The sequence below is a fragment of the Antedon bifida genome, chromosome 5, assembly GCF_963402885.1.
Source record: "Antedon bifida chromosome 5, ecAntBifi1.1, whole genome shotgun sequence".
Taxonomy (NCBI): domain Eukaryota; kingdom Metazoa; phylum Echinodermata; class Crinoidea; order Comatulida; family Antedonidae; genus Antedon; species Antedon bifida.
This window is the reverse complement of record NC_136230.1, coordinates 21629201-21643935: the sequence shown is the minus strand read 5'-3', so window position 1 is coordinate 21643935 and position 14735 is coordinate 21629201. Positions and strand designations below refer to the sequence as shown.

The 14735-nt window shown below is 32.8% G+C and overlaps 1 protein-coding gene across 1 annotated transcript; it reads left to right on the top strand.

The window, feature by feature from the left end:
• Positions 1 to 212: 212 nt before the first annotated feature.
• LOC144843739 (uncharacterized) lies at positions 213 to 14242 on the top strand. Its single transcript, XM_078700655.1, has 14 exons — positions 213 to 375; positions 1911 to 2002; positions 2140 to 2235; positions 2775 to 2903; positions 3501 to 3577; positions 4011 to 4816; positions 5519 to 5754; positions 6407 to 6511; positions 7720 to 7799; positions 8215 to 8266; positions 8889 to 9090; positions 9954 to 10182; positions 10500 to 10699; positions 10976 to 14242. The coding sequence occupies exons 1-14, from the start codon at positions 240 to 242 to the stop codon at positions 11818 to 11820; spliced, it is 3285 nt and encodes a 1094-aa protein (XP_078556781.1). The 5' UTR covers positions 213 to 239; the 3' UTR covers positions 11821 to 14242.
• Positions 14243 to 14735: the final 493 nt, after the last annotated feature.

Here is a 14735-nt window from a genome sequence, read left to right as displayed (position 1 = left end):
CATGCAAGCCTAGATTTAGTAGTTGGAATTTATAAATGATGAATTCGTAACTCCATTAAAAATAATTTTGTTTTTTTGTGTCGGTACTAATTATTCTGTTCCTTCCTCCGCGCGCGAAGTGCAGCTGGTCTTTTAAAACTTTTGTTCAACGAGGCCAAGGATTATTATTTAGGTGGTGCAAATACTCGAGCGCCCTCTGTGTTATTACATTGTTTACAATATAAAATGAGTGCTAAACCATGGCGTCTGAAAGTGTGTACAAAAATCCAAATTTTGCTGTAGTTTGTTCGTTTTTACAGCGTTATGGCGAGCATTTGCAGCTACCTGACCTAACAATTCCGGAATTACAGGAATCACTGGAAAATGTGGAGCAAGGTTTGTAAATAATTTATCTTGTTCAAGCCAAATAAGAGATTGTTTTAACAAGGTTTTAAATTTCCCCAAACCAAGCGTCTTGCAGATATGATACTAGCCTAGGCGGCCTAGGCTAGGCCTAGTCAGTGTGTAGTACTAGTAGGCCTACTTACTAAACACTACTCTACTAGGCCTAGCAGCTAGGCCTAGCTAGTATACTAGAGGCCCTGCCTGCACCTAGCCAACCTAGGCTTACGCTAGTATAGCAGGCCCACTGACCGGTGCTAGGCCTAGCATTATCTAGGCTAGTGTATCCCGTAGCCTACTACTACTAGCCTAGGCCTCACTCAGAGCTTTCCTCTTTGAGAAATAAAAAAATATTTTATTTCAGAAACATAGTCATATAGGCCTAGCTACTGTAGCTAGGGTAGGCCGTAACAATACTGCACGACCACGTTTTTAGCTAAGCCCCTCCTAGCTATCTTAACACTTTGACTGCCAAACACGAGAATCTTTGTGTTTGTAAACACAACGCTTGATTGCCAAACACGAAGATCTTCGTGTTTCGCTTTTTTTTAACGAAATCCGGTAGATTGGTTAATTATTGGTATATACTATAAATATGGACACTATATTCGGTCTGGACCGTAAATATTTTACTATTTGAAAGTAACTAATCTGGTTACGAACGACTGTCAAAATGGTACCTGTCGAAATAACAAACACTGCGTATCACAGTAGCGCGTAGAGCGATGGCTTGGCGCATTGTATATCGGTCGCGCGCTAGCTATGCCGCCGAAGCATTTACAAAGGTTTTTGTGGATTGACATGTTTGTTTGTTATCTGAATAAAAAATAATAATAAAAAAAAAAGTCATTTTCAATATGAAGTCTTTAATTTTATTATTGTATGTATACCCTAATTGCTTGGTGTTTCACTGAAAGTGACCGAGTTTCACGCAACAATCTTGTTTAGAAATGGTATGGATATTATCATCAGTTTACAAGAGGCTAGCTAGAGTACTAGGCTAGCCTAGGCCTAGTTGTAAAACAGTTCCAGACAAACTTTAGGCCTGTTTAACTAGGCCTGGTGTCTTTACTATGTGGATTTTGGCGAAACATTGATGTAAGATTTATGATTTATAAAATGTAATACATTTTTCGATAGTGATAACTTGTTTTTATAGGCCTATCGGTGCCGTGTAAGTAACTTTTTCGTTGTTTGTTGATCTCACCGGGCGATATTTTCATATTGTGATGTCTTGCACAAAATTGCGAATATCTCGACTTTCTTGCGCGAAACTACGAAAAACTCAAAAAGTGGGTTACTTTCATTTTACTATTACGATTTACATATTGCGATTTGAAAATCGTTCTTGGTACCATTGTAAAGCAAAAAAACTTCTGGCAGTCAAAGTGTTACTAGGCCTAGCTAGCTAGCTATGGGATTATAGGCCCTCCTAGCTAGCCCTACACATAGGCTAAGGCCTAACTAGGCTAGCTACTATCCTATATACCCTAGCTAGGGTAATTGTTTTATTAATATTATAATTTCAGTGAGCCAGGAGTTGCTGTTTATGCATATTAAGTTAATGAGAAGAATAATCAAGAATGTGTCAGTTGAACGCTGGGAAAAACAGTTGGCTAAGGTTTGTTATTGATGGAAAAACAAGAAAAAAGTATTATTTAGTGTGTTTACAAAGAATTGAGTGTATTATTAATATTCAAAAACTTAAAAGACGACAGATAAATTGAATTATTAAATATTGTATCTATGTTGTTTCAGATGTTACGTCATTGGTGTAACCCAATGTATGCATGGGAGATTGAAGAGTTTGGCTACACTGAGATCAAATTGGACTCCAAGATTAATTTACTTAAGGTACTCTTTCTGGATTTGTTACTTTCAAAGTACAGTTACGTACACACGAAAATTGTACTGTACATTTACATGATTCGAATCTCCTTCAATGCATGGGTGATTCTGCAAATTCAGATATGAAAGTTAAAGTATTCTTAAATTAAGATTGGTTTTATCCTTCAAAATATTGTTGGAATTCATTATATACTGTACTGTATATAAAAATACAGATTATTGTTCAACTGAATTACATTATTACAATGATCAAGTTGTTAATATTATTCATTTATTTTCTATTACAACATTCATAATAATCTTTAAACTTCAGGATACAGTACTAATATTGCACACATACTGTACAAATACATTGCATTTTGATCCTAATTGTACTTCACATTCATAGCTCAATACATTCTTGTTAGAGTGAACACTCTTTCAAAAGCTTGTGTTTTATCTATTTTTTAATCAGTGCATTTGTTACCTGTCGTAGTGGTCATCTTCTGTAAGCGACAGCAGAAACTGTTTTATATACACAAATTTATATTTTATTTCTAAACTAGTTTTTGTGTGAGTCACAGTTTGATACCAATGCTAAAGTGCGTGATGTCGTTAATGAAGAAAGTCCTGACAAAATGCGCCTTCAACCAATTGGAAGAGATAAAACCGGACTAGTGTATTGGTATCAAAAGGTATTTATGTAATGATTATTGTGTTCAAATCAAATTTTAATTTTGTTTTTTTTTTAATTTGTTACATAAAAACCAGTAAAACAGAAGAAACCTCCATTTGCTAGTGACGAATATTGCCTTGAATCAGAGACTATCAAACCCAGACTCCATGCAGTGTATAATGGTGATGATATACAGTAATGAATGTACTACTATGTACTCTGTTTTCCACTTAGAACCAATGTAGATTCACTTATAGGATGGTGTATGCACATTATATTGCCATCTTGCCAAATCCCTTTCTGTGACAAATTTCTAATTCCTTGAGTTTTTCGCTTCAGGGACAGTTAACTGTTTAAGGTGCAAAAATGCAACCAATCAGAGTTTAGAAAATGAGTTATCACATGGTCATGAGCACAGTGCTGTACAAGTAAACTCGGTAAACATGCAAGCAAAAGCAACATTACCACTATTGTATACACAAAAAATGTTATCTTTCTGTAACTTAGTTAAAAATGATAGAAAGATAGAATTTTTTATCTGCAAAAATAAAAATAAATGTACAATTACTTTATGATGAAGTTATTGTAACGACAACATTATTTGATTTCTTACCAGGATCAGGATGCTAACATCCGTCTGTACAGAGAAGAACAAGATGATGATGACAGTTCAACATGGCAACTTATATCCTAGTTAGTACTTTTATCATCTAATCTACAGATTCAAGTGTATTAACCCCAAACGAAACTGCCAATATCTATGAAGCTGCAATACCTCTAAGACAATAAAATTGAAAGTTTAATGTTGTTAAAATTAACAATACAGGGCTCGAAAATTTTCCCTAGCAAACTATCAAATTGCTAATAGGTTTTCGTAATTGCTAGTGGAAATCTAAATGTAATTTTTGAAAAATAATGTACATTTTTGTTTAGCAAAGGTGCTTAATCTGCCAATTCATGTTTATGTAGTAAATGGTAAACTAGCAAAGGTTAGCTAAGGAGGTACCTTTCAATGTATCTTCAATATCAGGTCACTTTATGAAGTGTGTTCATATAAATTAATTTATTAATTATGTATTACTATATTATTAATTATTTACTTAATTTAGTAATTTTTTTTATTTAGTGATAGAAATCAACTTTATGGTTTAATAGAAAAGTTAAAACTTCCTGATATTGTAGAAGATGAAGAATCAACGAGTAGTGAAGATAAAAATGAAAACGATACAGAAGCAAAAGTAGAAGAAAAGGTTAATGAGAAAGACATTGGAATGAAAGATGAAAAAGAAACTGATAAAAAAGTAGAAAGGAATAAAAAGTCCGAAGGAAAAAATGAAAAAGAGGATGTTGAAAGTAATGGAAATAAAGAGAAAAATAAAGAAACAGAATCAACAAAGGATAAAATGATTGAGACAAAAAATGAAAAAACTGCTGAAGAGAGTAAAGAGATTAAAACAGTAGATAGAATCAAGGAACAAACAACTAAAGAAAAGAAGGAAAGATCTAAAGACAATATAGATGATAATAAGAAACAAAATGTTGAGTGTAAAGTAAAAGAAGAACAAAAATCAGATGAAAGTAAAGATGTAGATGATGCTGTTGTAATGAAGGATAGTGAATGTAACGAAAAGAACGGTGAGAAGCCAGTGAGAGCTTCAGTAATTGTTACTCGTCTCAAACTTGAAAAACAGGATGACACTAATGATGCAACTCCAACAAATAGAAAAAAAGAAGAGAATAGTCATAACAGTGAAGAGAAACAAGCAGAATATGAGAATGAAGAAAAGGAGAAAGAAGAATATGAGAATGAAGAAAAGGAGAAAGAAGAAAAGGGGAATAATGAAAAGGAGAAAGACGAATATGAGAATAAAGAAAAGGAGAAAGACGAATATGAGAATAAAGAAAAGGAGAAAGCCAGTGATGAAGAAAAAGGTTTGTGTTTATTTTGAACTTTGATACAAATTTAATTATTACTCCGTAGTGGAGAGATTGTTTGAAAGTGAAAGTTTTCCTTGATTTATTGAATAGACTGCAGTTTTTCTATCCCACTCAATTTCAGTACATTGCTTTAAAAAATGATACAACTTCCATTACCATCCAATTACTACTACTGTAGATGTTTCATTCTAAAGCGTCAGCATGCGTATTCAATCTTTTAAACACCTTTCTCAGACAAATGCCAGTTTGAGTTTGTAGTTTAAATGGTTTCTACTTTTTGCAAATCGAAAAATTGCACAACGAGATCAAAATTGAATTATGACAGGTTCTTGAGCGCTCATGTGATTCGAAAAAGATCGACACAATGGAAATTAAAGTTACAGTAATTTACTCTTGTGTGGGAAAGGATAGTATGATTTTTACTATGTGAAAACATTGAATTTACACGAACAGATTTGCCTAGTGGAAAATAAGCTTAACATTGTTAATATGTAAAAAATTTCTGTGATAAATTCTTGTATATTGTCTGTTGCAAATGTAAAACTTTTCTGTAATAACTTTTGTTCGGTATTCACATTTTTGCTACTGTACACATACATACACATGGACCAGAATTGTGCTGGGAAGGTTTTAAACTACATTTGAAACCCACTATGGGACAGGTGTAGTTATTATTTTTTTATTCAATTTACATAGATGAAGATACAAAGACTGAAGAAAAGACAACTAAAAAGAAGAAGAAGAGACGAGTTCCAATCCGCTACACACCAAGGAGAAGATCCTCCAGAAAAGCTGTAGAGAAAATGGAAGAGATGAAAGATGAGGATAAGGTAGAAGAAGAAAAAGAACAGACGGAAGAGGAAAAAGAAGAAAAGAGTGAAGAGAATGATAGTCCGTGTGGAAAATGTCATCATTACAACCATCCTGAATGGGTACAATTTAATATAATTCCTGAAATTTATAGTAACACTGTTTAAAGACACTGTACCTGCGATAGGCGATTTTAAACCAGGCCATTCCTCGTCTTAAATCTACGTTCTGCTAGGCTTAGTTTTGTAGGCCTAGGTGGTAAAGTGAGGTAACGCTAGCTATAGGCCTGATGTTGTCTTATTGCTGAATTAATTGTCTTTTCCTTTTTGGCAGAATACAAATAAATACAAATTTGGGAAGACCTGGTATTTTCGCTGATACAGTTCTTTTATTTGTTTTCCCTTCACGGTTAATCGAAAAATTGGTGCATCAGTGTAAGCCCCTTACATGAAATTGTGTACGCGGTACTAAAAAGATGGAATATCTAGGCTGGGATTAGGCCAATTTACACAGATGAACAGTAATAGTAAATAAATAGAAATGACCATTTACACATAGTTGACGGTTTCCACTCAGGATAGATACGGATTCTATGTGGGACAAGCTACGCAGTTTCCACTTACTGTTACCACTTGTCTGTTTAAATTGGCCATTACGGTACCCATGCCTAAGAAATATGATCATATTGAATCAGAATTTTACTACTTTTTAAAAAATGACTGAATGTTAAGTGAACACAAAGCAGCAATAATCAGTAAAGTAATTGCTTTTCAGATCTTGTTATGCGACAGCTGTGATGCTGGCTATCATACAGCTTGTCTACGTCCACCTTTGATGATTATTCCTGATGGTGATTGGTTTTGTCCAAGCTGTGAACATGTAAGTTATTTGATCAATTATTAGATGTTGTTTTAAATTGACAAGAAAGCAGAATAACAGTGACACTCCAGTGCGTATAATCTTGTGATTGGTCAGATTATACTTGTTTTTCTCCTTTGTGCCCAAATAGTTGAAATTGTAATTAGTATTCATCAAAAACAACATCAAGACTACTAATTATTGATTGATTATTATTGATTAATTGAAATTAAAAATTATTATGATAATGTCAATAAATAAGTAAATGATTTTAATTATGTACAGTACAATAATTTTATTATGCATCATATACACGATTAAAATTGAATAAAAGTGGTGCATGGCACAAAAAGAAAAAAAAAGACTACTAATTATAAAAATTATTATTATTTTGTTCTTTCATTTGTAAATTTGTAATTACTGTACTTTGACTAATGTTACATTATGTTTTCATTTCATTATTACCTCCGCCAAGGAGGTTATGTTTTCACCACTGTATGTTTGTGTGTGTGTTTGTGTGTGTGTCAGCCTGGAGGCCACAGTTTTTATCCGATTCTCACCAAATTTGACCACAATGATCTATGCCGCAAAAGCTCGGACGAGTTCGAATTTGAGGGGAAAATGTCATAGGTCAAGGTCACAACTAACAAAAAACTATTTTACTGCCTAGAGACCACAGTTTTTATCCGATTCTCACCAAACTTAGCCACAATGATCAATGACTCATCATATAATTGTGGTTACATTTTGAAGGGTCAGGGTCAAAAAGCAAGGTCCACAAAAAAAAAAAAAAATAAAATAAAACCTCAGCGGGACTTGAACCAAGGATCTCAACTGTGAGAGGCTAGATACATAACCATTACACCAAACTCTCATCCACAACTTTGTAGTGTGCAGTTAGCCTATTTACATTTAGAACTAATAAAAAAAAATTTAAAAAAATATATATATATTTTCCGGGGACATTTTATGTAGGGGAATTTTACAGTAGGCGGAGTTTGTACTCTCGGAGTACCCTCTAGTTACCAATGAATTAGGCAGTTTCATTTCCACTAACTATGAAAATAATTTTATGTATAAAATTAAATTGATGGATAGAGGTGGATGAACGCATAAGAGATTGTTTAAAAACTGTAGAAGTCTTTGTAAGCCTACAATAGTAGTAATGAAACAATAAACTAATTTTGTATGTACAGGGTAATTTCATATTTCAGAATTGTTTTTTACAGGTCAAACTTATTGCCAAGTTGGAAAACACCCTTGAATCACTGGATCATGAACTTAAAGTGAAAGCCAGAAAGAAGCGAAAGTAAGATTTCTTTTACAAGGAAAATGATTGCATTGAATTCACTAAAGATGACATATGACAGTAATCGGACACATATGTGCCCCTCAAACTACTCTTCTTGGATAGAAAAAGTGAGGAGTCAGAGGAGGTAGATCTCCTCAAATCAGACCAGCTGAAAAAACCTGGCATCAGAAATGGATTGTATTTGGTGGTATTATATAAATTAACTGACTGACTATTTCAATCCTCATAGCTGGTGTACCGCAAATCTGACTGATATTAGACTGGTACGACTTCTATGTTGTGTAATTTACAATATAATCCATGTAACAAATTCTGCAGAAAGGTCACATGACAGGTTTATATATTATTTCTTTGATTTGTAGTTGTACTATAATAATAATTATTAAGCATTGTTTTTCATTTGTTTTAATAGAAAGAGTCTGCTGACATACGTAGGTATCAGTGAAGCTAACATTCTTCCTGCAGTAAGTACTATTTTTCCTAAATATTTTATACTTATTTACCACTTGCCCGAAGTGGTGTTATTATATGAAATTATACACTTGGGATTTGTAGCTATAATAGACCGCAAACAAAATTGGAATTGCTGGTTAAGATGCTTGCCTACTGATATTGACTACTGTGTGTTTTGTGTGTAATGCTAAACTATTAAAAGAGATAAATTGAAAATGAAATTCATCCAAAATATTTATTTTATTTTTTTAAATTTTATTTTATGTCTTTAGGCAATGTGGCCAAGGATTACCAATAGTGAATTAATCACTGTCCTATCAGATAGGTGGTAATCCCCCTGATACAGGGGCTATTTTGTGAACCTCTTTAAAGTGCACACAGGTTATAACTGTGTACACTGGACCTACAGTTTATTGTCCTTATCCGAGAAGACTTGTTCCATCACCAGAACTAGGAGCGAGTCGGCCTCGAACCCTTGCCAATGTTGTTGGCTCTTTAGGTACGGTAAACGACGCCCCTGCCTTAACCGCTCGGCCATTTGACCAACCAAACAATTCTTAGTTTCACTTTGGTTATACTGTACTTTGAAAAGTGTTCAGATCATTATTGAATTTATCATTATCATTTTTATAGGAGACGCTTGTAGTTGAAAAACCTAAACGAAAGAAAAAGAAAAGACGGTATGATGATTATGTTGAGGATTTTGAGGAAGAAAAGTATGAAGTTATTGAAAGACGATCTAGAAGAAGTCGCAAACAAATTAACTACAGATTTGACGAGTTTGATGATACGATCAACTCGGCTATAAGGGATGAAGTTGAGGAACATGACAAAGGTAAAAGTACATTTTAAAATCCAGAACTCTGTATACCCCCAGTGACGTAACGCACAGGGCAAAGGCCCCTGGTTTAGCCCTCATAAGGGGCCCGCCAACGGTGGGTAGTTGCATTGGACTGCTCATGCTCTGCCTCTGGGTTGAGCCAGTGAGCGCTCATAGCTGTTACGCCACTGCGTACCCGTATTTTTATTATCAAACATTGCTAGATTCTTTTTACCAATTATTTCTTGTTTAGCCAATTGCATAATCTATTTTCACAATACAACTGTTTTAGCAATTAAATGATTTTAGAGTTCTTATTGTGTTGCATTAATGCAGTAATTTGTGTGTATCTAGGCCTTGATTCATTGGTCATGGCTGTAATTAAAAATGTATATTTCCAATAACAACCGTAATAGGAACTGACTGAGGAAACACACACAGACAGCTTGCTCTGTACAAAAATAATAATAATTGCTGGATATATAATTTGAATAGTAGCATGTCTACAACAGTTTGCTTTCAAAAGATTTTGCTGCTCTCTCATCATCAATGCACATGGCCTCAGATCATGAAATGGGTTGAAGCATTATTTGGAAGGGCTGTTCACTAAGTCTATATATTTATTTTATTTGATTTTTTCCTTTCATTGAAATGATAAAAATATAACAAAAATACTTAGATACAAATAAACTTATTGTGGTCCGCTCTTAGGATAAAAATAACTTAAATTCTACCTATGTATAATTCACATGCGAGTATCTTAAATGTTTACCTCTGTATATTTGAGTGATGTGTTCATTTTACTATACTTTACACATTTTTAACATATTTACTCCTCTCTTGTGTGTGATTATTGAACTGAATTCTTTGTGTATTAGCTGTGGAAGAATATCATAAAAACTATGGGTACAGTCGGGGAAAGGACATCGAAACAATAGAGAGAGCAAATCGAGAACCTGGTGACTTTGATGGACCACCAAGAGAAGTAAAAGAAAGTGATATGTCACCAATGGAGCGACAACAAAGAAAGAGGAAAAGGTTGATGGATCTGGATGCAGAAAGCAGTGAAGCTAGTGATGGAAGTGAAGATTTCAAAATAGACGAAAGGTATAGTATATCACTTTTTCTTATGGTGAAATGCTGTGCAATATTTAAATACAGTTTTATGAATGAAAAAAATGTTTGTACCTATATTCCTATTCCTATTTTTTGTATAGTCACCACTTGTTTACAATACTAATCATGTAGGTACATGTATGGCTTGGCAGAGCCATGGTATAGCTCTGTATACAGAAAAAAAATGATTGAGTATATATGAATTTTTTTTTTAAAGTTCTGGCTGTTTTGGTTGTAGACGGAAAAAGCAATTCTTGGTACCAAATCTTTTTCTTTAAGGTTTTTGTAAATTATTTTTTTACCATTAGTGAAAAGTCAAGTTCAGAAAACAATGATTTACCATACGACAGTGATGAGAGTGTCTACAGTGGCATTGGACGAAGGTCATCGAAAAGGTTAAAGAAAATGCCAACAAGGAGGAGTTGCCGCACTAAGTCAAAGCGACGAACACGGTACCAAGACTACTCCGACTCGGAACTAAGTGATGAAGATCTGGTTTCATTGCCAGGTATGTCTGTTGAGGTGGTGTGTTTTATTAGAAAAGTAATGGTTAGATATAAATTGACATCTTACCACTTTAGGGGTTTTTTTTTACTTACAAATTATCTATCATTTCATGTGTAAGAAATTGGTGTGACACAGTTAATAATAGAGCCACCCACATGTAATAAATTATTATGGTATTGAGTAATTCTTGTTACCAGCAAAGTGTCCAGAGACCTACTGGTTGTTTGGTCTTCATTTCACTTCTGTAATTTAAATTTTGATTACCTTTTCTAAACAGAAACCGAGGAATCCAGTTACAATAGTGAAGACAGCTCTTTGCCGACTCGACCACGCAAAACAGCCCGTAAACGTGTATCATATCGTGAGGACTCTGAAAGTGATGAATCTCAGAATTCTGTATCGGAATCACGTCAGTCAAGAAGAAAATTTGTTTTGCGCAGTGAAGGTGAAGACGAAGAGGACATACAAAGCAAGAAAAAGACCAAGTCAAAGAGGAGGATTTACGAAGATGAAGATAGTGATTTTAGCGATGAAGATAGAAGCCAAAAAAAGACTAGATCAAAAAAGAAAACTTACGCGGATGACGACAGTGATTTCAGTCTTGGAGAGGAGCTGGATAAGATTGAAAAGTCACATAGTAAACAGGAAAGCTATAAAACATTGCCAGAATCAACCAGTGAAGAGGAGGAATGTGAAGAAGAGGATGAATCTGAGGAAGAAAAAGAAGAAGCAAAGAAAGAAGAAAAGGAAGATAAAGAAGACAATAAAGAAGACAAAGATAAAACAGATGAAGACAAGGTAGATAAAGATATTGAGGAAAAAGAAACAAAAGAAGAAGAAAACAAAAAGACTGAAAACAATAAAGGTGAGGATAAAGACAATAAAGAAAAAAAGAGTGATTCTAACAAAGAAAACGAAAAACAAATGAATAACAACAAAGATGAGGAATCAAAGAAAGACAAAGAACAAACACCTGATTCCAAGAAAAAACCCTCTATTAGTGGCAATAAATCTTCACGTGCAGTCAATGGTGGTAACAGCAGTAATCGAGAAGCCGACGAGGATGACCTTTTAATGGAGGTCACTGATCTTGTGGATTTTGTAACAGCAGACGATGCCTGATGTTTTATTTTTGGATAATTATGTGTTGAGTGTTTTTTATCATGTGTATTTATTTGACGATCTAATACAAATGAATTTTTTTTTTTTTTTTTTTTCAATTTAACGAAAATGTGTCACTATCCCTTATTATAGAAAATGTGAAAATTATTCTATTTAATATAAATCTTGGTTTATTTTTATAAGATTAAAGATTAAAACACATATAACTTCATAAATATGCTTCTTTTTATATTTCTCATGCCTTTAATAATTTTTGACCACAGCTTATCATTTTATGTATTTATCTAAGACATATTATTTGTTTGTGTATTAAATACACAATGCTTTGTGAGTGCTAAGGATTCCTGAAATGTTGCCATTTACACTGAAAGTTGTATTTGAACAACCTGGTAACAGTTTAATATTATTAACGTACTGTAATTGCAGTGGCAGATCCAAGATTTTTAAATAGGTCGCCCACGGCCTAAAAATTGTAGAATGGGTAGCTTTTACAAATGTGCATGAAATCTGACAGAATTAGAACCTTCAATCTTCTGATATCAGGGTGAACCACAGATGGTAAGGATATTTATTGAGACATAGTTTCATTGAAATTGTTATTTTGTACTAGACTGAAACAAGTACCAAATTACTAGGGAAAACCCATCTGCAATTAAATTTAGATATTTCATTTAAATAAATAATGAATGAATGAATATTTAATTTAAATATGTAAATATTACTTATTCATTACAGTGTAACTAAATATATAAATTATATAATATAATTTATATAATTCAAAAGGCAAATTACTGAAAAAATGACAATGCTGTGGGTATCAGCGACTGGATCTCAATAGATATACAAATAAAATAAGCTGAAGGCTAAATCAAAACGATAAAGTCAAACAGTCAGAAAAAAGTGATTTTATATATTTATATAAAATTATTATAAAAATAATTTTAAAATATATAAAAAATACATGACTATTCAAAATGAATAGTAACTACAGTAATTTGAAATCAGCCTGTTGGAATATTTTTTTTTGTATGTTAGCATACCAAATTGATTTTGAAAAGAAGCCCATTCAATTTCAAATCAAAGGAATGAAATTAATGCCCATTTCTTAAAATGTTAGTTGTAGCTATTTAATTTCCTTGGCCAATTCCTTGAAAATAAATTACTCATTTTTGGTGCTTACAAGAATATGTAAATAGTGTACTATTTAATAATATCAAGTCATACTGTTGTGAGGATGCATGAATTCATCCAAATGTTATTTAAGTCTAAATTGTGTCTGTCGAGACATCATTGTGTCGGAGATGTTGTGTGTGTGTGTGTTAGAATTGCCCCATTGTATGTATATGGTTCTACCTTATTCATACAGTAGATAAGTAATTTATAATATTCAGACTGATGTTGTACATATAATGTGTTCCTATTTCTGCATGAACACTTATTTTATTCTTTCACAGATTTAATATTTCAAAATTGACTGTAAATATAATTTTCTTTTTTATTATATTTTATTCTCGTCTCTTTCAGATAGATTTGTGAAAGTAATATCATCTAAGTAGTGTTTATTGTCCGTGTATGAATACTTTGTAAGGAATTTGTCACAAAACAAACTGTTGTTTGTTTTTATATCCAATTTTGTTATTATCCACAATTATTTTATCAATATTTACAAATTTCTCATTTTATTCCCACCTAATTTTGTAGTTTATTGTTCACTTTTTATACACATATTTAAAGTTATTTCAAGTTGTTACTTTTTTTTAGATAATTAAGTTTTGACATTATTTTGCAATCATGTATGGACTGTTAAATTCTGTATATAGTGTATATTAACTGATTTGTTTACAAAATAAATATGTTAACATATCTTTCATGGATGATAATAATAGGCCTGTTCTCGATTTCTGACCAACGGCAAGCAATAACCATCATTAGAGCAAACACAGTATGTATTTGTGTTGAGTTTAGCTATTTAAATCTGTATAGTGCATTTTAAAATTGTTTAGTAGTAGTGGTGTTGAAACACTTTGTGTTTTGCCTTCCAATCATGGGTCTGGAATTCCCAAGTCCTGTGTATTCCTGAGGGTTTTTTTTGCATGATGCAGCTCCACTCCACTATATGAGATTTAGTTGAACATTGATGATTGTTGGGGATTTATTCTAGGCAAATAGATAACATAAAAGTCAATTAGCTAGGTTTAACAAATAAAATGCTCCTCTATTGCCTTGCTAACAACTACAGGCTATCTTATAAGATAACTGAATTTACTGTAGTTTTAATAATATATTTAATGCTTTCAGATTCGCCGCTTTGATCTTGTTATGAACCATGTAAGGCTTATTTTTACTTCCATATAACCGTATCATATTATCAGTAGAGAATAGAACAATTGTTATTCATTATAAAGTGTATATCTTGATAGAATGTATAAATTGTAGTTGGATTTCTTTATTTCTGTCTTAATGCTCATTGATCAATGGTGATTATGGTCACAGTTGTGAATATCGTATGGATGATTTTATTAATGGCTCACCAATATTTTCATTACAGTTTTAAAAATTGAAAACATATGGAAATGTAATGGCCAATTATAATACAACACACTGTAACGGCCTTAGTAGTAACACCTTCACCACAATGTTAATGTAACAATCTATTTGTAGCTAGAAATGAGTCGCCTTAAATTATCTGAAGGAGACACTATACAGTCCTCAACATGAACAGGATTATGGGCAGCCATTAGGGCCATAATAGTAAAAAAATTAAACAAATGACTATATAAAAAAACAACGAACGTTTTCAAAAATCAACGAACCAACTAAAATAACAATGAATGTTTTCAAAAATCAACTCAAAAACCAAAATAGAAAACAAAGAACTAAAAAGTCGAACAATCAAAGGACAAGATCAACATTCA

Excerpts from the sequence above, each read along its gene's own strand:
- LOC144843739 (XM_078700655.1), top strand. The coding sequence starts at position 240 with ATGGCGTCTGAAAGTGTGTACAAAAATCCAAATTTTGCTGTAGTTTGT. Across the intron at positions 2,904-3,500 it reads TAGTGTATTGGTATCAAAAG|GATCAGGATGCTAACATCCG; the intron begins GTATTTATGTAA and ends ATTTCTTACCAG. Across the intron at positions 3,578-4,010 it reads ACATGGCAACTTATATCCTA|TGATAGAAATCAACTTTATG; the intron begins GTTAGTACTTTT and ends TTTTTTATTTAG.